Here is a 22,832-nt window from a genome sequence, read left to right as displayed (position 1 = left end):
TTTCCAATTGAGTTAATATAACTTCCTGTTTGACGATGTTTGTAACTACTAAACCCTGTGAAGTCTGTGATGGTACCTTTGTGGTGGCAAAACTCATGACGTCCATAACAATGGTGACGACCACATCAATGTCAAAGCTTTTGTGTGAGGTCAGTAATGGTGAAGACAACCAGCTTTGTGAGGCTTTCATGGCAATGACTGACCGTGACGATGCTGGACCGTTGGTGCTCTTGTAATGAGGGTTAGGATTCATATTTGGTATCTTTTCCCTCTTCTGTTTCCTTTCTTGATAGTTCTAGCTCCACTGCATCAGCACAACACAATTCCTTCCAGCCAGTGACCATTTCAAATCTGGTCGTATCGTGCAACTTAATGCTAATCAATTTGATTAACCTACCAAGCAAAATTGTTCAGTGAAGGTTTAACTCGAACTGGTGCACCTTCGGGGACGGAGATCAAAGTTAACATGAGTCAAGTTTGTGTAATCATCAGTCATTATAAATCGATAATTACAATAATCAAGTATCATCTCACTAGATGAGGTTAGTTATTTAGATTCTTTTATGACTCTTATGTATATTTAAATAAATTTTATTTTATTTTATTATTGTTAATTAAATTTATTTTGATATTTTTTGTTTGATATGTGTGTTTATCATAGTTTTACATCATCTAATTAAAGTATTTATTGATCGTCTAAGTATATATTTGTTTCATCTTAAACATGTCTCTCGAAGTTTTCTCTTCAATAAATATAATGATGACTTTCTCTCTAATGCTCTCATTTTTTATTATGTCAATCGTATGCTTACATATTTATCTTAATATTCTCATCTTTGTAATTCTCATCTTCTACTCATGTATCTGAGTCATAGTCTAATATTCAACTTCATATAACATAGTAGATCTAACTATGATTTTGTAGATTTTTTTTTTTAAATTTTAGAAGTATTTTACGATCACATAAAATATCTGACACTTTTCTTTATTTTAATTATCATAATTGTATTTTACGCAAGACATCTCTATCAATTTCTTTATCGTTTTGTAAAAATGATTTTAAATATTTAACACTCTTGGTTTTGGATAATTCATCTTCTCCTATCTTAACAATTGTCTCATTATGTCTAACATCGTTAAATTTAAATTTCATATATTTTGTCTTTATTTTACTAAGCCTAAAACTTTTTTTTAATGTTTTTCGTCAATATTCTAGTTTAGCATTTATTCCTTCATATGTTTCTTCTATCAAAATAATATCATCTGCAAATAATATACATTATAGTACTGTGTCTTAAATATGTGTAGTGAGTTGGTCTATAATTAGTGTAAAAAGATAGGGATTCAGAGCTGATCTTTTGATGTAATTCTATTTTTATTAGAAATGTTTCAGTTACTCCGCTTGAAATATTTACTTTGGTCGTTACATGCTTGTACATATTCTTAATTAATTTAATATATGTTACACTAACACATCTTTTTACTGAAATTCTTTATATAATTTCTCTTGAGATTCTATCATAAGTTTCTTCTAAGTCAATAAATATCATTTATAAAACTTATTTTTGCTCCCAATATTTTTCAATTAGTTGTCTAAAAAGATGTATAGTTTCTATTGTCGATCTTCCAGACATGAACCTAAATTAATTTTCGATCAACGTGGTATCCTTTTATAATATGTTTTCTATAATTTTTTCTTAAAAATTCATTATATGACTCATTAATTTAATGCACCTATAGTTTGTATAATTTTGTACGTCTCCCTTATTCTTATATGAGGGAACTAAAGTGCTTACCCTTCACTGATCAGATATTTTTTTTTTATTTTCAATATCATATTAAATAATTTTATATGTTATTCAATACTTTGTTTCCCCAGACACTTTCATAGCTCTATTGAAATATCATCTAGTCCAACGACTTTTTATTGTACATCTCATTTAAAGTTTGTTTTATTTCTGAAGTTTGAATTCTACAATAAAAAAATTAAAATTTTATATTCATTTGACCTACTTAAATTACCTAAGTTAAGTTGGTCACCTAAACATTCAATAAAAAGTTGATGAAAATATCTTTTCCATTGCTCTTGTATTTCTCTATCGTTTACTAGTACCCTAATATCTTCATCTTTAATATATTTTATTTAGATAAATTCTCGTCTTCCTTTATCTCATTTTAGTTATTTTATAAATATCTTTTTTCCCTTTTTAATCTAATTTTTGATAAAATTGTTCAAAAGTTTGATTCTTTACTTGATTCATTACTTTCTTAGCTTCTTTGTGGCTATTGTATATATATATTTTTAATTTTTCTTATTGCTATAAATATATAATTTCTTATAAGTTATTCATTTTTTCTTCACTTTTTCTTTTACTTTTTCATTCACTACTAAAATTTCTTATTTAGTGGTGTATGTCTTTTTAACTCATCGAGTATACTCTTAGTTCATGTCGTATTAGAGTCATCATATATTTCACCTAATACTTGTACTCATTTCTTCTTAAATATATTTTACTTCTCATCCTTTAACTTTACCATTTAATATTAGGAGTCGTATGTATTTTTTTTTATTGATATTATGCTTAAATCATATATCTAATACTATTAACCTATGTTGGGTAGTTAAACTTTCTCCAGGGATGATCTTTCAATACTTATAAATTTTTATATATTTTTTTTAATCATAAAAAAGTCAATTTATGATTTTTTATTCTCACTTTTGAACATGACTAAGTATTCTTCTATTTTTCGAAAAAAAATTACTTAGTTAATATATGATCATATGCTATTACAAAATCTAATATATTTTTTTCATTTTTCATTTCTGGTTCTAAACCTAATCCCCATATACCCTCTTATATCCCTCATTTTTTACTTCGACATACTCATTTATATCACCTCCTATTAAAATTATTTTATTTGATAGAATATTTTGTAATACTTCATTTAGATCGTTCTAAAACTTTGATTTGATAGCTTCATCTAATTTTACTTGCAATACATATACGTTAATTATGTCTTTTATTTCTTTCGATACTATTTTCTTAAAGGTTATAATTTAATATACTTTTCTAACTACTTCTATAATTTTATTCTTTAACAAACTATCTATAACAATAAACACTCTATTTCTTGTTTTACTTTTTCCTTACTTTTTCTTGTGTATCATAACCTAAGTTCTCTATTATCTTTATTTTCTCACCTATCCATTTTATCTCCTGTACACATAAAATACTAATCTTCTATTAATCATCGTATCTACCACCTCAATTATTTTACTAATGAGAATTCCTATGTTCTATGTTTTAAATCTTAGACTATTAATTTTCTATCATGTCTATTCTTATCCAACTTATGATATGAGAACTCTTACATATTTAACATTACACTCAAGTTTTCATCAAAACATGACAATTCTTGCTGATATACTACAGTCGAACCCTATATCACAAACTCTTACATATTTAACATTACACCCGAATTCTGAAGATGTGACAGTCCTTGTTAAAATATTACAATCTGACCCTATAACACATTCTTTCCGGAGAACAATTTAACATTAATATAATAATTTAATAAATTAATTCATTAAAAATTTATCATAATTTTAACACCTATTGACAACCTATAATACAATCCTTATCCTTTATCCAGACTTGGATCATGAGTGATTTGTCATGAACGGGGTTAAAAAATAATAAATTATTATTACGAGTAAAAAGCACAAAAAGATAAGGCAATTTACAGACCATCACATAGTTCAAGCATGTCATTGTTTTTCACTACACACGTGATTACAATAGCAAGGATACGTTAAATACAACAGCTGATATTGTGAGACATCTGGAGCAGAGTTTTCTTCAGTTCAAGCGAGAAGTTCTAAAGAATAAGCAAATAAACAAATTTACTAGTCATTTTCTGGAGAAATTCAAGGAACTATAATATGAATTAACGGTGTAACAAAGGATATGACCAACTTGAAGAACTGATCGGAGATATTTCATACGAGTGCAGGACCCTGCTCATAGACATCATGTAGCAGCCGTACGTATTAAGAATCTGTGAGCACGGTATTAAGACATGGCTTTAGTAATCGAAAACCAAAATATTGTATCACCGTCCTGTTTTAGCACGTTTCATGCCAGTGCTGTTGAACGGGGATGCGCTTGGGCTCATTTGTGGGCTCTCTTCCCTCAACGTGCCGTTGAGTATGGCCAACTCCCTGAGTTGTTGCTTCTTGTAGTAGTCCATTGACTCGTCCTACAAGATTTGGAGTTAGAATAGTGATTATGTTTCGATAATAACGTTCGTGTGGACATCTTGTAGAACAACACGAAGGATGCAACCCAGGTGAAAGTTTTTGTTACCACAGGTTTCAGAAGATCTTCAAGGGTGGCAACAGCTTGGTTTAAGCGAGCATCAATTATGTCTGCTGTAAATTCTGCCTCCAATAGTATGTGCAGTGGTTCGTTTAAGTGTTCATATCCAGGTTTATCCCGTAAGCTTTCTTCCTGTTCAAAAAAAGGAGGGAAACTTGAGTATTAAGACAAGAAATAATACACCTTAGCTTTTGAGTTAATAATAACAATCCATTAGGACATATTATAAGATGCTAATGGCCACATCGAAAATTACATAGGTTCTAAAATGCTCGGTTAACTTAATGTCGATGTCACTTGTACAAAGAACAGCATACTCTAGCAGAAACAAGAGAAGAGAAACCCATATCACATTCAAAAACATGAATTATTTTACCTTCAAACATAAAGACAAATCTATTTTTTTATGTAGGTAGGCCTTAAAAAGTTAATAGTGAGGATGATACATCAAGATTTGGGAGATTGGAATATACTCATTTTTCATTAAGATAAATATTACATGATATCCACATACCATTATAGAATCCTTCACTGAACCCCGACCTCGTATATAAACCCTGCATTGAGTTGAAGCTTCAACTCTTTTTAAGGAGTTCCCACGTGGTCCCAGTAAACGACCAACAAAGTTGTACTGAAACGCATGAAACTAGCAGTTTAATACATGTTGAGAGATTAACTAGTTGAAGCTAAGAAAACACAAACATACACTTGGATACTTGTCAACAGGAACATCTAGTCTCACAACTTTCTTTACAAGACTTTTAGCAAGTCCAGGAGTTCCACCCCAGCCTGGACTTGATGCTCGGAGGACCCCCATTCTGTGGAGGTATTCATTTTCCTGAAAACAAATTAAGCACTGGTGAGATCATCTCAAAATGGAAACTACGAATAGTTAAGCAACAATCAAATTTCCAGAAGTAAACTTATAACACGGATTAGAGCAACTCCTCGAATTGAAAAACATCAAGATATAAGTTTATAAGAAATCTTGTAATCAGTTTTCAGGAATCATATAAACGGATCCAACAACAAATTGATATTTATAAGTATGCCAAATGAAACATATTTGTACTTCCTAACAATAAACACAGGAAACAGTATAGTAAATCAATTCAAAAATTGATGTAAGATTTGGGCATAAACCTGAGGCTTTAAGGTAGTCAAACACTTAAATGTGTTTGATTGCAATCAGTGAATCTTATCCAGTCAACTTGTGCGTGACTTCTAGTCGATTGCTCAGTCAAATGATGGCTTGGGTAGTAATGAACCCACTGAAGCGGGTTAGATGCATATTTTTGGGAAATAGGTGCGCCTTTGGTAAATTCCAAAGTGTGGTGCACCCTTTGGATTTTTTGGTTAAGTGGGTTCTTTGTTGAATTGTCATTTTAAAGTGAGTGAAAGAGGTAAAGGAATGCCTTTTAGTACTTTGGAATGAAACGAGGATGTGAATGTTGGCTGATGGCAAAAAGTGAAAAACTCAGGGCTGCAAACATTGGTCAATGACACATGGTTGAAAGTTGAGGGAAAATAGAGAGGGCTGAGTTAAGTGAGCTACGCTGCAATGCCAATTGATGGCTGGAGGCAGCTTCAATGGAAATAAGGATCAGACTAAGAAAAAGTGGGTGGGGTTAGGGCTTTTTTATGCTTACTTTTTACTGAATTGGGTTCAATTAGCTCTATTGTAATTATCATATAAATTATGCATTTGTTGAACCCTAGGACAAGAGGTGGAAAATTTTAGCTTGGTTAAAGGAATTTTATCCTTATTCAATTTCATCCTGAAAGCTAGTTAACGGCTTCAGTATGAACACAATTGTATACTTACTTAAACGAGTCTACTTTGTAGGCTGCTGTATCTCTTGATAAAAATGTAAATGAAACAATTCCACAAGTTGCCTATGGTTGATCCTCATCTTCAGAATGCAATAAATCATGGCTTGGGAAGGTTCAACGTTTAGGTCTTAAAACTAACTCCAAAATAAAAATTGCTTGAAATGCCTACAATTTGAAGACTACTGGTGATTGGTGAATTGAAAGTAGAGAATGTGGATGTTAATGAATGATCCAGCCACAAAAGAAGAAAGAACATTAAAAAAATGCTCAAAGAAAAAGAGAAATGTGATAGACATTTTAATTACTTCACAGTCAGGATATGCTAAAGTACAAGGAATTCAAATTAAGCCAAGTACAATTAGGAATTACATTAGCTACTGCACACTTTTTGAAAGGAAAAGGTGCTCATGTAATTCCCCCATAAATCATAGAGATCGTATAAAAGTTCAGGGGCAAATTAGCAAAGAATTTGCTTGACTCTTCACCCAAGTTAATGGATTCACAGATAAATAAATGTTTCCATCATTTCTCAATGTATAGCATTGATCTCTTCTTTAAACTGCAGCTAAAGAAATCATAGGTCAATACAATTTGATTCCACTGCCAATAATCTTAGTTCTTCACAGTGTTAATCTTCAAAAGGTGAAAGACCACAACTCTCAGTTCATGGCCAGTGGCATAATGCCACTGCAATTAGGTAACCTTATAACTAGATAATTGTATTTGTTAGAAAGCAAACCACTATTTACAACTATTAGGTCTTTTCCTGGACAACTTGCAATTTCTCATACAGTTTTTTTCTTAAACCGTTCTGATATGACTTTCATGGAAACATAATATCGATGCAATAAACAATCATGGAAGTTTTTTGTATAGAAATTAAATTAAAGGTGGAAGATATGACTTTCATACTTAGACAAAGAAGATGAAGATTAGTCTATCATGCTAAATGATATTGTTAATTTAATTTTCCATGTAAGAATTGATATGGTAAAGAATCTAACTGAAGCCTTATGGCTAGTGTTTTGTGATCAAAGTTCATATATACTCACTACTGCAGTTGTTTTTGAACTAGACAGTATCTTACTTAAATCTCGTGGAATGAACATTGACTAGGGTGGCACATCTTGCACATTACACACAAACAACCAAAAGATGAGATCAGTAAATTTCTATGATTAACTCAAAAAAACACATAATCTCCTAGAACAAACCAAAGGGGTATAATTGCATGAAGACGCACATAAAGAGATTGAACTCATTCACAGATTGAACATGAAGTTGCATTGATTATGATTCTGAAAGAAAAGCAAGTAGTAGTTTACCTCTGTGTACATTCCAGACCTTCCCTCCAAATCCATGGGTCCACCATTGAGTGGGTGACCAGTCAACCTTAGAGGGGAAGCATGCTCAATTCTCTCGTGGTCAGTAAATGATGGGTTAGATACAAAAGCAGAAGCCCTCAAAATTTCTGCAAGAATAATTAATATCTTAATCATCATGATCATAAATTTGGCTGGTTGCAGCATAAACTTCATTGATGCATGCTGCAGAATTTTCTTTTCAGTCTATAAGATGAAATCGCTGATCTGGACTAGTTGGAAAGTCATTTCCTGCACTCAAACAGGTTGACTTCAATGGAAGCTATATACAGCGCAACAAATTTGGGTTCCTGAATAGTGAGATGGGTGAAGCAGAACATTGTTTGACAGAGTAGTTGCAACAAATCAAGAGCCAATCATTTTATAGACCAACATAGCTGGAAAAATAAAGGCCAAAAATTCTGAAGACGAAGAATATAGGTTGAAGACATTGAGGCCAACAAACAACAGGTCCTGTTTCCAAAAGGAAAGAGAGAAAGTTCGAGAACAATCTATACTGAAGCAGTAAGATCTGTAAAACCTTGCTTGAGCATAACACAATAAGAGCTATCAAGTAAAATAATAGAAATGATTTTTAAAAATTTTCAAATTAACGAGTATTAGAAAAGAACATCTCAGAATCCATCACTCTAATTGTGCAAGAGGATGTTATAACAGCCAGCCTAGAAACACAGGAGAGCATACCTTGGTTTAGAAGCCTGTAACAAAATGGCAATACTTGCAAAAATGGTCCTAATTTCTGCCTCTCAGCCAGTAGTTCAGCTAAGTACCTGCAAAATAGCTCCAGTTCTTTCACAACGACAGTTACTGAGCCATGAAAGAAGCACACTATACAATCAACAAGCATTCAGCTTCCCTATGTTTATCATATTGATTTCAAACACTAAAATGCATGATTTTCTAGGAAGTACATAATCCCTATGTATTTGCTGCATCTGTTATATGCTGGTTACTGAATTCACTCAACTGTAAATTGAAACTTCATCAAATTCCACCGTAACTGCGCCTACATGCCTTATTATAATAAACAAACTAACTAAAACACATCCAACCGAAAAACTCCACATAGTGACACGAAAAAAAAACAAGTTGTTTGTTGGCAACTAATTTAATCAGTTACTACTTCAAAACTCTAGAATCACCAGCTATAGTAAACCCCTAAAGAATTCGACCAGTCACACACAAATCAGAAACAATTCAAGGGGTCATCGAAACAAAAAACTCTGAAAAATGGAGGAGCCAGCTAATTAGTGTACGCGATTACTCAATCGCACAAAAAGGATCATGAATCACGACTGAGAGAAAGATAGAAAAAGGAGGAACCTTTCCCTATCCGAGGTGGCCGCGGAAGGCCTCATAGGGTGGTGAGGCGAGGGGGATGAGTGGACACCAGAGGGGGAGTAGTGGAAGTAGCCAGGAGGTGGGATCCTTTCATCCATAGCCTTTTTAGCCGCCTACGCTACTGACTGATCGAGAACGTGAAGCAAAGAAAAAGCGAGCTAAAAAGATATCAACTTTATGAAGATACAGAAGGAAAAGTAGCGGAGATCAGCTACTCCTCTCGTCCCCGCTGCTGATGCTGGCGACGGCGGTGGCGGAGGCAGCGGCGGAGGCCGAAGAGAGAGGAAAGAGAGAGACCTAAAAAAGAGGGCTTCAGAGCTTTGGATTCCCTTTTAGTTGAGCTATTTATACAGCGCAGGTTGTCAATCTTCTTCTATGCGACTGGTGGTCCTCTACACTGTTCTTCAAAAGCCGGACCGGAATCGAACCGGTCATTTTCAGACACTCAATTTTCATAACTGAGTAAAAAAATTGGATAAAAATGAAAAAGAGTTTTTTTTAATCAGGCTTGTAAAGGAAGCTCTTTTTGATTACTTTTCAAAATACGTATCATTCTGCTGCTGTTGTACAATTTTTTTTTTGGATAATTTTGTATGCAGTTCTTATTGATAAATAAATCTTTGCATTTCATTCTCATTCATGAAAATCTTTATTTTCACTCCTCAGTCAAACATCTTTACCTAATTACTCATGATATTTTTAGATACAAAAAAAATCTAAAAATCAGTATAAATCCTCTTAAATTGAGTATATTAACTTAGAATCTAGTATATTTTCTATCAAATTGAGTACGATTCTTTTTTCATCTCAAAATATACTCGATTTTAGTTTAATATACTGAATTTAATAGGAATTATACTCATTTTTAGACTATTTATACTGAAAAATATGAGGGTTAATTTCGATAGAAAATATACTCGGTCCTAGTATAGAGTGCTAGATTATAGTGTAAAGTACTGAATTTAACAGGAATTATACTTGTTTTTATACTTTTTATACCTAAAAAATAAGAGGAACAATTTTAATAGAAAATATACTCAATTTTAATATAAAATGCTGACTTTAAGAAGAATTATACTCGTTTTTGGACTTTTTGTATTCAATTTTGGACTTTTTGTACCTAAAAAATCTGAGGGGCAATTTAGGTAACAATATTTGCATGAGGGAGTTGAAATAAGTAATACTTTGCATGCAGGGAGTGGAAACAAAGTTTTTTAGACATGGGGATTGCATGCAAAGTTAACATTATGATTGAGGATTTTTCTCTAATTTATCGTTTTTTTTACTGACTTTATTTTTAGCATGGTTGAAAGCCGCTAGTTTAAAACTACTCTAACATAGACCTTTCAATTGTGATTAATATTAATAAATTATATTATAACAACTATGATTTATAACTATTATAATACTAAGGATATATTTTTAGAGCAATGATATACTCAAGGAAAAAAATTTAAGGAAAAATTTAAAGATAGACACATAAAGTCATGACCCACCATTCACTTTTATGAGCCCCAATACTTTATGTGTCTATCTTTAAATTTTTCCTTGAGCATATCATTTTTCATATTTTTATCCCTATACTTTTTATCTAGTAGTATTTTACACCCGCGTTTAAAAAATAACATTTAATACTTATAAAAAAAAAGTAAGAAGTTTTATAAAAGATAATTATGTTTCTATTTTTTTATTATTTTATAATAATAATAAAGGGGAAAAATATATTAAATTGATTATTACATCCTTCGATAAAAGTTTTTTCATAAAATTCATATGATTCTAATTCGAAAGTAGATGAGATGAATGCTAGGGATGTGACGCTCCCGAAGACCTCTTATAGACTTTGCTCTGACCTGCAATATAAGTGGCGTCAACGCCGAGCCAGGGAAGAGATCCCGACAATGATCCTCCGATGCTCAAATCAGTCTCCGATGAAGAAGAAGAGGCAAATAGCGGAGCAACAAGAAAAAAGTAGTGCAACAGTAAATATCACATACCTCCGCCGATGCTTGAACCCCCTTTATATAGAACTCCTGTAGCGCACGCGCACGCTTTCCAAGACAGACATGCGTCTCAAAGCTTTCCCTGAAAAGACCTGTTAGTAAAGTGTCCCTGACATAGTACCTTAACGAGCCGAGCATATCTCCGAAGTAATAGTGGAAGCTTCCGCCGTATGATTCTCTGTCTGACCATGTCGTCTGTCAGCTGCACTATTTCGCAAAATGATGTCAAAAGATAGCCTATTGTGCCTTCTGCTTGACCGAGCAGAATAGTCGCTCGGTCGAAATTCCGCCATCCGCTTGTTGTCCGCTGTCGGGCCAAGCGGGATAACCGCTTGACCATAAGTCCACTGCCCACTTGTTGTCTATTGTCGGGCCGAGCGGGATAGCCACTCGGCTGAAAGTCCACTGCCCACTTGTTGTCTATTGTCGGGTCGAGCGGGACAGCCGCTCAGCCAGAAGTCCACTATCCGCGTGCTCGGCTAATGTCGAGTCTGTTGCTAGGCCGAGCGGAAGAGCCGCTCGGCCCGGTTCCTGCATACTGCTCCCTTGAGCGTTGGTTGTTTGAATGCTCCCCGCATCGAGGGCAGCAGTGGATTGGATCCTTCTCCCCGGTCGGGGCATGCTTCGCCCAACCGGCCGATGCCCTATATGCGTTGATCACCTTGACTTTGACCTCCTTTGACCTCTACCATGGCAGCAAGGTATGGCCCCTCATCATCACCGCATCACAAGTCTCCCCCTCAAGTCTAGTCAAAGGAGGCTGTAAGTTCGACTGACTAGAAAATTGTGTGAGTAGATTTCCTCCTGATCGACCTTCGACATTGCGTGGTTTCTGTTCGAGAGGCGACTTCACCCTGCCGGTCGGCCTGTTGAAGTTTGTTGTTTGGCTGTAGGTGAGCTTCCTTAAGCTAATTGGCACGACAGGCCATCGTACTTGAGCTTCTTTTCTGAGAGTTCGCTAGGCGAGCGCGATTCGACTGACGTCACCCAGATTTCTAGAAAATTATGCAAATCCCTGCGCATTAAGGTTGAGCGCGCTTCCATGCCGTCATTAAATGTAGACCTGTGGGGGGGGGGGGGGGGGGGCGCCACGTGTCACGCCCAATGTTGCCGGACGCCTAACGTGACAGGTGTGATGTGACATTTGGTAGTTTGAATTCAACGATGGGATCTTATGGGATCTTGGCCTAGGTTTCTGCGACCTAGATTGGATGGCTCCGGTCGGTCGAGCCCGAGGCTTATAAGCTCGTCGCGTCGCTTCCTTCGGCCAGTCGTCCTCGAGTGCTTTCGGCGACGCGTTCTTCATCCTCCGGCGATCTTCTGTTCCTGAGCATCCTTCGTTCTTCGACGACCTTCTTCCTAGTAAGCTTCCTTCCAATCGCCCCATTCTTGAAGCTTTTCGGTCTTTCTTCTTGCATACTGGTGATATTTCAGTAGCATTTCTTCCTCTTCGATCACATTTCTTCCCCTTAACCTCCTTTTCGTTCCTGTTTTCGCGATGACAAGTGTTGGATCGTGAAAGTCGATAGAGGGGGGGGGGGGGTGAATATCGATTTTCAACTTTATCGAGAGATTACGCAGCGGAAAATGTATAAGCGAAAAGTAAAGAGCAACGCTAACACAGTTTGATTTACTTGGTTCGGAGTCTATGTCGACTCCTACTCCAAGGCCCGCACACAAGGGTGCTTTCGATGGGTAATTCACTAGCAATTCGAAGGTTTGATTACAAATTAAGTACAAGAATGCTAATGACAAAAATAAAATAATACCGACAAAGAAAGAAACTAGAGGAACAACGCGTTGTCGGAGCTTTGCAGCGTCACAGGAGCACAAGAGATCAGATTGTGAGTTCTGTGTTGAGCTTTAGCCTTGACCCTCCTTATATAGGAGATTCGGAGCGCCTGGAACCTTCAAAGCGCCCTGACCATGACGTAGCCGAGCCAACCAGGGCGCTCCACGTGGTGAGGTGACGCTGAGGATAAATTTTTACCTCCGGGCGCCTGGGTACCTCCCGGGTGCTCGGACCCTGTTTTCCAGCGGTTTCCTACCTGCAAGAAAACGTTAGTCCGAGGTAAATATATATCCTGCAAAATAGAGTGTTAGCACAGTTTATCATTAAATAAAATATTAATTAGATTTCGTCTCCTCGAGACCGGAATCTAGTCAAGATCTCGACTTAGAGTTCCGAAATGGTTCTATGTCGGGTCGGCGCCTAAATTCTCATCCCGGGAACGCGTCCTCACAGTCACTCACCTCCAATGACTTACCTTCACTTACCTGTCAGACGTCCGGTCAGCCCTTCGACCTGTCTGGGCTTCGTGCCAGCTATCCGGTCGGCCCGTCGACCTAGCTGAGCTTCGTGCCAAACATCAGGTCAGCCCGTCACCCTGTCTGGGCTTCTCCTGCACACTCGGTCAGAGTGTTAGATAATGATAAAACTAACTTAACATATTTTGTCATTCATCAAAACTTGAGTTAGACCGTTAGTGCTAACCGCACCAACAATCTTCCCCTTTTTGATGCAATGACAACCTGGTTAAGTTAGTGATAAATATGCATGCAAGAAACAAGCATATGGTTGTTAAGTTAGCTTTTAAGTTTTGTTCTATTTGTGTTTGTTTAACTAACTTAATCACATAACCCTCCCCCTTTGGCATTCATCAAAATAATATAGAACAACAAGTTAGAAAAAAATCAAGGTCAAGAAATTTAAGAACTGTAAGTTAGATTATCTTGGGGAAGTATAACTTAGAAACTGATTTAACTTTTTAACTTTCAAAACTAAATAAGATATTATTTTTTTTCAAAACTTAGTTTGTAAAATCCAATTTGCAAAACCAACTTTTGAAACCAAGTAAAATCTGTTTTCAATTTTAAGTTTGTAATCTTCAATTTTCAAAAAACATATAATTTTTCAAAATGAAGTATAAAAAAAATCTAAGTTACAAAACTTAATTTTCAAAGTCAACTTTTCAAATCTAAGCTTAGAAGGTCTAAATATCAGAACTGAGTAGAAAACATGATTTAAGTTTAAAAAGTTTAAAGTTTGAAAACAAAAATATTTTTTAGTTTCAAAATCAATTTCCAAAATCATGTTTGATTTTGTAAAAACTTAAAAGAATGTACAATCTGATTTTGTAACATTTTAGATAAATTTGTTTTGAAATTCAAATATGATTTTCAAAAATTTAGGACTCCAATTTTCAAAACCAACTTTTTAAAGCTAGCTTTGGAATGTTTAAATCAGAAATTTGAAACGTTGAAAGCAGATTTTTTTTTTGTTTTTTAAAAATAATTTTAACTTTCAAAACTGATTTCGAAACCTAATTTTTTAAAAAAATTTAAACAATTAATTTTGACTTGTTTTAAAGAGAGTTATTTTGTAAAAAGTAATTTAAACTAAGTAGAAGAATAATTAACCTCCCCCTGAACCTGACATTACAAAATCTATCTAACCAGTTAGCTACTTACTGACTATCCAGAGGATAGCAGCTTTCACTTGGTTAGTCAAGTTAAGTTTAAGCATAAGTTAGTGTTTGACTAAACCGAATGACTTAACTTGATTACTATTTGTTTGATATTTAACGCCCAGACTTATATTGATGCACTGACATAAGCATCTTAAGTCCAGGCAATTTGCCTATGCATCTCACCCTTTTCTATGTTTGACAATCTTAAACAAGGGAATCCTAGGATGTTGGTGAGATGCTCAAGTATTATCCCTAGGGGAACATACTTTCTAAGGGATTATTCTAATCTAAGGCTAAAACTGATTTTAAAATACTAAAAATAGGGAATTTTGAAAACATAAAAGCATTTTACCTTAGAATTTGAAAATAGTCATTTTCGAAAATAATTTTTGTAATCCTAGTCTATTAAACAAACCAGAGTCGATCATTTTCAAAGTTGAGATATACCTAAGTAGGTGTAGAATATCATAAGTCAATGTCAAAGTCAAGGTACAATGATCATCATAAAATATACATAGTGGTCAGGATATCTATCAAGATGAGGAGGAGGGGGGTGGTCTGGATCCCAAGGAACAGAACATCTCAATCAGCTCGGCGTGACGAGTCCGGGCATCCTCTCAAGAACTAGATAGATCGCGTTGAAGGTCTGAGATATCCTGTCTCACGTCTCGTCTCAAGTCGGATACCTCCTTCCGAAGATTCGTCATGGATAGCTCGAGTCCGGCAACACGATCGCCTAGAGTGCGAGGAGCAGGATGAGGTGCTCGGCCTAGAGGTGGAGGTGGTACATGGGCCGGAGCGTCCTCGTCGAATAACACAACCATAAACTCATCATGCTCTGCCGCCTCCTGGGCATTTGGGTCTGGCTGGTCTGGGCCCCCCTCCGCCACGACATGACACCATCGTCATCTATATGGACACCTGCTAAAGAGAAGCTCCTAGGTCTTATGACGTCGAACCCAGTCATGGCCCAAACATTACCTCGGGTGACGTCAATATGTAGGTGGGCGAAATATGTCGTCAAAATATGACAATACGACATATGAACTCGACCGCTGGTGATATATCCAGCTGAATAGATAATGGTCTGAAAGATATGTAGACTAATATCTATGTCTAATCTATGACACAGGGCATACAAGAGAAAGGAGTGAAATTGTCTCATCATCGCTATGTCGCGAATGGATAGTAGTAAAATGCAGAAAACTAAAACCCTATAGAGTGCATAATCATGAACTCGAAGGTCTACTGACCTAAACATAGTCACCGTGGGTACACGCTCCCCTCCGAAAAAATACGAGTAAATCGTATCCAGAGTAATGTGTGAGTAGGGATCACCAAATGGTAGATCCCTAGGAGGGTAGCACTGAAAATGACACGTAGATGATCGTAACCCTAAGAAGTCCTGAATAGTGGTAGGAGATAATGTAATATCCGTACCAGCTACCCTAGTGATATAAGTGAGATCATCTACCCTAACCAAGTTATTATAAAATTCAACACATAAATTTATGTTTACTGAACTGGTACAGTAAACAAGATTCCGCAAGTTATAGTGTCTAATAACCTCTATAACTGGAACACATGAACGTAAGAAAAACTCTCTATCTAGGCACTTAGTCCTAATAGGCACATAAATAGTCGATTCAAACTTAATCCTAAGTTCGTCAATGGGGAACCTAGGGTCAATACTAGCAGTCGAGGGCCCAACACCAGATCTAGAGCGTTTTCTACATTATATATATAAAAAACTATACTTAAGCAAGTAATCAGTGAAATATTTAAAGAAACTTAGGAGGACAAAGAGAGTTACCAAGGCATCGTGACTAAAGTTTTAGAGATGACGACCTCGGTTGATTCGCAGCAGCGTAATAATCACGAAATGAAGTAAAATTTTAATTTTGATCACTCTCGCGATAAAGCTCGGAAGGAGCCTTAACGAGAGTGAAGAAGATATGGGGTAAAGGGAGAGGGCACCCCTACCCCCTATATATAGGGGGCAGCGGGCGCCCAGATCGTTCCCGGGCCCTTGGGATAAGGAGGGGCGGGGCGCCCGGAGTCCCTTCCGGGCACCCCGGAAGGGAAAACTAGGGGCGCCCGCCCCTAGTTTTTGACTTAGTTTTTTTTAAAATAATTTTTAAAGTTTTTTAAAAGAATTTCTAAAATAGTTTTTAAAGTTTTTTTTTAAAAGAATTTTTAAAGTTTTAAAAGGAATTTTTTAAAATAATTTTGTAAAGTTTTTGTTTTTAAAAGAATTTTTAAAATAGTTTTTAAAAGAATTTCTAAAAATCAATTTTAAAGTTTTTAAAAGAGTTTTTAAAATAATTTAAAAAAAGATTTTTAAAGTTTTTAAAAGAGTTAAAATAATTTTTTAAGTTTTTAAAAGAGTTTTTAAAATAATTTTTAAAGGGATTTTTAAATTTTTTAAAAGAGTTTTTAAAGTAATTTTTAAAAGAGTTTTTAAAATGATTTTTAAAGTTTTTAAAATAATTTTTAAAAGGATTTTTAAAGTTTTTTTAAAAGAGTTTTTAAAATAATTTTTAAAAGGATTTTGAAAAGAGTTTTTAAAATAATTTTTAAAAGGATTTTTAAAGTTTTTAAAAGAGTTTTTTAAAATAATTTTTTAAATATTTTTAAAGTTTTTAAAAGAGTTTTTAAAGTTAATTTAATTTAATTTAATTGAGTCCTTAGTCATATCACTCGATCTATGTTTTCAATCAGTAAATCCTATAATTTTATTAGATGAATTCGGTTCACTTTTAGGGGTTGGTTTAACTTTGAAGTTTAACTTTGAGTCTAATAGATAGGCATTCTCTGGAGAAACTTCTGGGCTATGGTGTGTCACTTGGATGTCATTAGAGTAATCATGCCTTCGAGGTTTTCCAAATAGTCCTATCCACTGGACTTAGTACAAAACCTGGTCTAACTGGTTAGGATCCATAACAGGTAGCTTCGGTCAGTTCCACTTAGCCAAATGCACTAGGTCGAAGCCATATCTTCCTAGACATGCATGGACTAAGCTTCCCTAACATACTATCATCCAAAACTTCACCAGTACCATAGGTCAAGTTAAACTTGAACCTTTTCTAATTAGTCCTTATTACCCTGCCGAGTAGGTTGGTTTGGGTTACCCTACCGGGTAGGTTAATTTTGGAGGTACCAGCTATTCTGGAGTCTCCCCCTGAATTATTGGCCTTTTAATTTTTGGTTTTTGGTTTATGTCTGTTCTTTTTGTAATTGTAACTTACTTGATGATATTCTAAGTCTTGGTGTGGCTTAAAATATTTAGATTTTGAATTTATTGGTCTAGGTTTTGTTAGGATGTATACTAAAAGCCTAACTTTTGGTATAAACATTTATCTAGAAATAAGAATCACATTGGTCAAATGTCTACATTTACGATAAATGTAGTTGCTCAATTAATTTATATTGTAGATAACATGATGTGTGGTGTCACACACAGAAGATCATGTTATCGGTTCCTTATAAATTATAAACAGTAGCTCACGACCAAGATGGAAAGGAACAAACCATTGGAAGGTCGTAGTGTAATTAGGTGTTAGTTTATCTTAACTATATAATTACACTAGTACACTTAGAGTGTATTGAGTAGGACCATTTGAGGTCGTTCCTTTTATACTGACTTTATGAAGGAACAAAGACCTCAGTTATTATGGAAGTGTGTGCTCTTAATCCTAATATAATAACAAACACATATATTTGATATTTATTTCTTTAATTTATCAATGGGTGAGATTTAGTTCGATAAATCAATAAGCCCGATAAGTTGGGAAATGATATCACTTATAGTGTGTGTTGTTGATTATAGAAGAAAACTGTGTCCTAGTGATCTAGGTTGAGAATGTCCCCAAGAGGAGCTCATAAGGATTGTCATGTTAAACCCTGCAGGTGGACTTAGTCCAACATGACGATGAAGTTGAGTGGTACTACTCTTGGAGCTAGATATTAATTAAGTGAGTTGTCAGTAACTTACTTAATTAGTGGACATTTGTTATCTTAAACACAGGGAGACTAACACACTCATAATAAGAAGGAGCCCAAAATGTAATTTGGGATTGGTGCGGTAGTTCAATAATAGTTCTCTAGTGGAATGAATTATTATTGATAAAATTAAGTTGTGTGTTCGGGGCGAACACGGGATGCTTAATTTTATCGGGAGACCAAAACCAATTCCTCCTCTCGGTCCCTATCGTAGCCTCTTAATTATAGAGTATTATACCCACCTATACCCACCTTCTTACCCATCCCATAGGGGCCGGCCAAGCTAGCTTGGAGACCAAGCTAGGGCCGGCCAAAGTTTGGTTCATGGGTGCTTCAAGGTGGCCGGCCCTAGCTTGGGTTTAAGCTTGGTGTGGTCGGCCCAAATTAAAATAAAAGGATTTTTATTTTTTAAAAATTTTTCTTATGTGGATAACATGATTTAAAAGAGAGTTTAAAAATTTAAATCTTTCATTTTATAAGATTCTACAAAAGATTAAGAGAAGAGCTAAATCTCTTTCCTTATTTGTAGATTAAAAGGTTGATTTTAATTTTGGTAAAATTTTTCCTTTTAATCATGTTCATGATTTAAAAGAAAGTTTAAAAAATTAATAATTCTCTTTTATTAGTTTCTACAAAAGATTAAGAAAAGATTTGATATCTTTCCTTATTTGTAGATTGAAAGGAGATTTTAATTTTTAGAGATAACTTTTTGGAAATTATCCACATGTTTAAAGAAAGATTTAATTTATAAAATTTCTTTTTTATTAACCAATCATGAAGGGAAAAATTATTGGAGAAATTTTTATAAATTTTCGGAAGCAAATAAGGAAGTTTTAATTTGTGTTTAAAATTTTATTTGCTTGGAGATTTTATTAGTGGCTGACCATTGTAAATTGAATAGAGAAAATTGTTTTAATTAAATAAATTTTCCTTTTCAATGGCAAAAGAATTAAGAAAGTTTTTATTAAATTTTTCTTATTTGCCAAGACCAAGGATTATAAAAGAGGGGGTAGAGGAGGCTTCATGGGGAACATCTCTATTCTATTTTTCCTCTCTTTTCTCCTTGGGTGTGGCCGGCCCCTTCTTTCCTCTCCTCTCCTTTGTATGGCCGAAACCTTCTCATAGTGGAGATAGCTTTAGTGGCCGGATCTAAGAAGGAGTATCCCTTGGAGCATTGGTGGTGGTTGAATCTCTTCATCCTTGGAGGTGCTCTTGTTGTGGCCGAACCTTGCAAGGAGGAGAAGAAGGTGCTTTGGTAGTTTCTCATCTCGGAAGATCGTTGCCCACACAACATCCGAGGTTAGAAGAGGAATACGGTAGAAGACCTAGAGGTTTTTGCTTGTAAAAGAAAAGGTATACTAGTATTTAATTTCCGTATCATACTAGTTTTATTTCTTTGTAAAAATACCAAATACAAGAGGCATGTGATTCTAGTATTTCGAATTTGTTTTCGATGTTGTGTTCTTTTGTTTTCTTTTCCTTGTGATTTAATTGTTCTTTTCGGTTGACCTAGAGTTATTTAAGGAAATTAAATATTAGCTTTCCTTAAAAGGCTTTGTCTAGTAGGTGGTGGTTGTTTCCATATCCAAGAAGGCCATGTGCCTCGCCACATCAGTACTGGAAGCCAATTTTGGAAATAGATATTTAATTGTCTTTATAACCTAGGTGATTTGGATCAAACGTGTTAAGTTCCGCAGGAGATCCAAGTCTAAACCTAAAAGAACAAATAAGTTAAACTTAGGATCAAACGTGTAAAGTTCCGCAGACGATCCAAGTTTAATTTAAAAGAACACATGGTAGCTAGGAAAAGGTTCAGACCTTTGTACAAAATTTTTGTACAGTGGAACCGTTAGACTTTCCGAGTAGCAACCAACAATTGGTATCAGAGCTAGGGTTTTGCCTCTGTGTATTTGGTATTAGTTTAATTATGCACATGTCATACATAATTTAGGCAGATTAATAGTAGGATGTGCTAACTTTGTGGATGCAGGATCCAACTATTATGGCTTATAGTTATTATGTGTGTGATTGGACCCTTGGACATGTCAAGGGCATTTTATTCTGTGTGCATGATTGTATTATAAAATACAGCAGGAGCTATATTTAGTTTTATTAGGATTTTATTTTTGATCTAGTTACATGTACATTCCTTTTATGGAATATAGGATCGATGGATGTAAATTTTAGTTTATGTTCGATCTAGTTTACATGTACATTCCTTCGAGGAATATAGGATCGAAAAATGTAAAATTCTATTTATGTCGCGGATCGAATCTTGCAAGGCGTGGAACCTTTTGAGGACCAGAGGCGCAGCGGAACAAGGAGCAAGATGGATGCGACAACTAGACCCGGTGGCGGTGGCCAAAGATGACAGCAGCCAGGGTTGGCGACACACGGAGGACAACAATAGATAAAAGCTATAATAGTTGAAAATTAATTTTTCTATTTATTGCTTTTTATGCTGTGTTGTGTGTGCTTGTTAGTATGCATGCTAAGTAGGCTAGCATAATCAAAATTCCTCACTTTAAATAACTAAGTGGGAGAGAGATTTATTTTTAAATAAATTCCACGGTCTCCATTACTGGTTTATAAGTGATGCAACAAGCTTGCGCGTTGACTCTGAGTGCCTTCCTCCATATCGGATGAGCTTGTTTACAGATCACTAGCTTAAACTTTCATTTTGGATGACTATAGGAAGTTAATTAAGAGCGTGTGATCTTCCCCATCGGAAGGGGCACAATCTTGTTAATGGACTTAGTGTCAAGTAATGGTATACACTTAGGCACGTCTAATAGTATCCTCCCCATCGGAGTCACTGTTATTGTTTGTGTGACCTAAGAAAACCAACTATTAATTTGCCAAATAAATAAGTTGACAAGATAATAAAATTAAAAACTCCTCTTACAAATGTTTGATTTTGTATACGTCCACACTATCGTGACATACAAAATTCATGGTGTTTGAGGTAATTTTATTTTGTCATAAAGATTTATTGACAAGATAATTAATGGGTAAAACCCTCCTCTTACAAATGTTTAAATTTTGTATACGTCCACACTATCGTGGCATGTAAAATTTACGGTGTTTGAGGTGTTGGTGAATTTAAATAATATTGTTTGAGGAATCAATGTTATTTTAAATTCAAAAAGTTTTGACCAAATATTTGATCAAAGACAGATCAACTATTAATTTTATTCGTCATAAAGCAAAGTTGACGAGATAATAAAATTAATGGATAAAATCTCTTTTTTGATTTTGTATACGTCCACACTATCGTGACATACAAAATTCATAGAGATTTTAAAAGAATTGATCTTGACCAAATATTTTTGTGATTCTTAGGATTTAAAATGTTTGTCAATCCCCTAGTTGTTATACTATAGAAAAGACTTAGTAGTCCCAATTGTAATGATTGGAAATAGGACTTGGACATTAAGGTAGACTATCTTCTTAGAACTAAGAACAATTTAGGTGTATTTAATTCATTAGTTGAAACATGTTTAGTGGTGTTATCTACCAGAACCTGGAGTGTAGATACAGATGCCATTAATCATGTTTAGTGGTGTTATTCACCAGGTACTCTTCGTCTTCAGAATCCTGGTTAGAATCTTCATCGGGTTCAGATTTGTTCTTTGTTCTTTCCTTGGAGGAACCTACAAATAGGGCAATACCCTTTTCGATTTGGGCGTTAGTCTGTTTGTGTAGTTCTAATTCACAAAATAGTTCGTCTAATTTTAACTTAGATAGATTTTTTGAAATTTTGTAGGTATCCACGATAGATGCCCACAAATTATTGCGTGGAAATGCGTTTAATGCGTACCTTATCAGATCTCTGTTTTCCATCTAGTGGCCTATTGCGTGGAGCCTGTTGAGGATGTCCTTGATCATCGCGTGAAGCTGACTTGCCGTTTCTCCTTCCTGCATTTTTATGTTAAATATTCTATTTAATAACAAATCGCGTTTTGTTACCTTAGCGTCGCTAGTTCCTTCGTGCAGCTCGATCAACTTATCCCAAAGTTCTTTCGCGTTTTGGTGCGGTCCTACCTAGACCTGACCACGGTTCGAAACCGACGGTTCGACGGTTCCAGGCAGGTCGACCCTTAACCTTAACCGCCCAAGACGGTTATGGTTCATGGTTCAGAACCGCCGGTTCACGGTTCGATTCACGGTTCGTCACAGTTCAAAATTATTATGTTAAAAAAATTAAAAATTAAAATTAAACATTAAAAATTAGAAATTAAAATTTATTGGAAAAAAGGGCTTGCACTTATTTAAGTTGCCTACGTATCCCCTTAGGGGAATCAAAGTCCACGTAGTTCTTTTACATTTTTATCCTTTTACATTTTTCACTCACTTCCATTTCCTGTTCCTATCGTATTTGTTCCTTCAGTATCAAAAATCTTCAACTTCGTCATCTGAAAG

At 35.1% G+C, this 22,832-nt stretch overlaps 1 protein-coding gene across 2 annotated transcripts; it reads right to left on the bottom strand.

Annotated features, from left to right (window-relative positions):
* Positions 1-3,687: 3,687 nt before the first annotated feature.
* Positions 3,688-9,274, bottom strand: LOC122055754 (KH domain-containing protein At1g09660/At1g09670-like). Of its 2 annotated transcripts, XR_006132919.1 has the most exons (8): positions 8,918-9,274; positions 8,279-8,364; positions 7,538-7,683; positions 5,086-5,217; positions 4,894-5,010; positions 4,368-4,511; positions 3,978-4,260; positions 3,688-3,879 (listed from the first exon to the last, which is right to left on the bottom strand). XR_006132919.1 is itself a non-coding variant. In XM_042617350.1 (7 exons), exons 1-7 carry the CDS (start codon positions 9,031-9,033, stop codon positions 4,114-4,116), a joined length of 888 nt encoding a protein of 295 aa, XP_042473284.1. In that variant the 5' UTR covers positions 9,034-9,274; the 3' UTR covers positions 3,688-4,113. The 2 variants fall into 2 exon arrangements, 1 of the variants encoding a protein (XP_042473284.1); XM_042617350.1 differs by having other exon boundaries at positions 3,688-4,260.
* Between the last annotated feature and the right edge of the window lie 13,558 nt (positions 9,275-22,832).

The sequence above is a fragment of the Zingiber officinale genome, chromosome 3B (assembly GCF_018446385.1).
Source record: "Zingiber officinale cultivar Zhangliang chromosome 3B, Zo_v1.1, whole genome shotgun sequence".
In the NCBI taxonomy this organism is placed as follows: domain Eukaryota; kingdom Viridiplantae; phylum Streptophyta; class Magnoliopsida; order Zingiberales; family Zingiberaceae; genus Zingiber; species Zingiber officinale.
This window is presented reverse-complemented; position numbering and strand designations above follow the sequence as displayed.

Excerpts from the sequence above, each read along its gene's own strand:
- LOC122055754 (XM_042617350.1), bottom strand. The coding sequence starts at position 9,033 with ATGGATGAAAGGATCCCACCTCCTGGCTACTTCCACTACTCCCCCTCT. Across the intron at positions 7,684-8,278 it reads TTACAGGCTTCTAAACCAAG|AAATTTTGAGGGCTTCTGCT; the intron begins GTATGCTCTCCT and ends TTATTCTTGCAG. Across the intron at positions 5,011-5,085 it reads CTGTTGACAAGTATCCAAGT|TACAACTTTGTTGGTCGTTT; the intron begins GTATGTTTGTGT and ends CATGCGTTTCAG.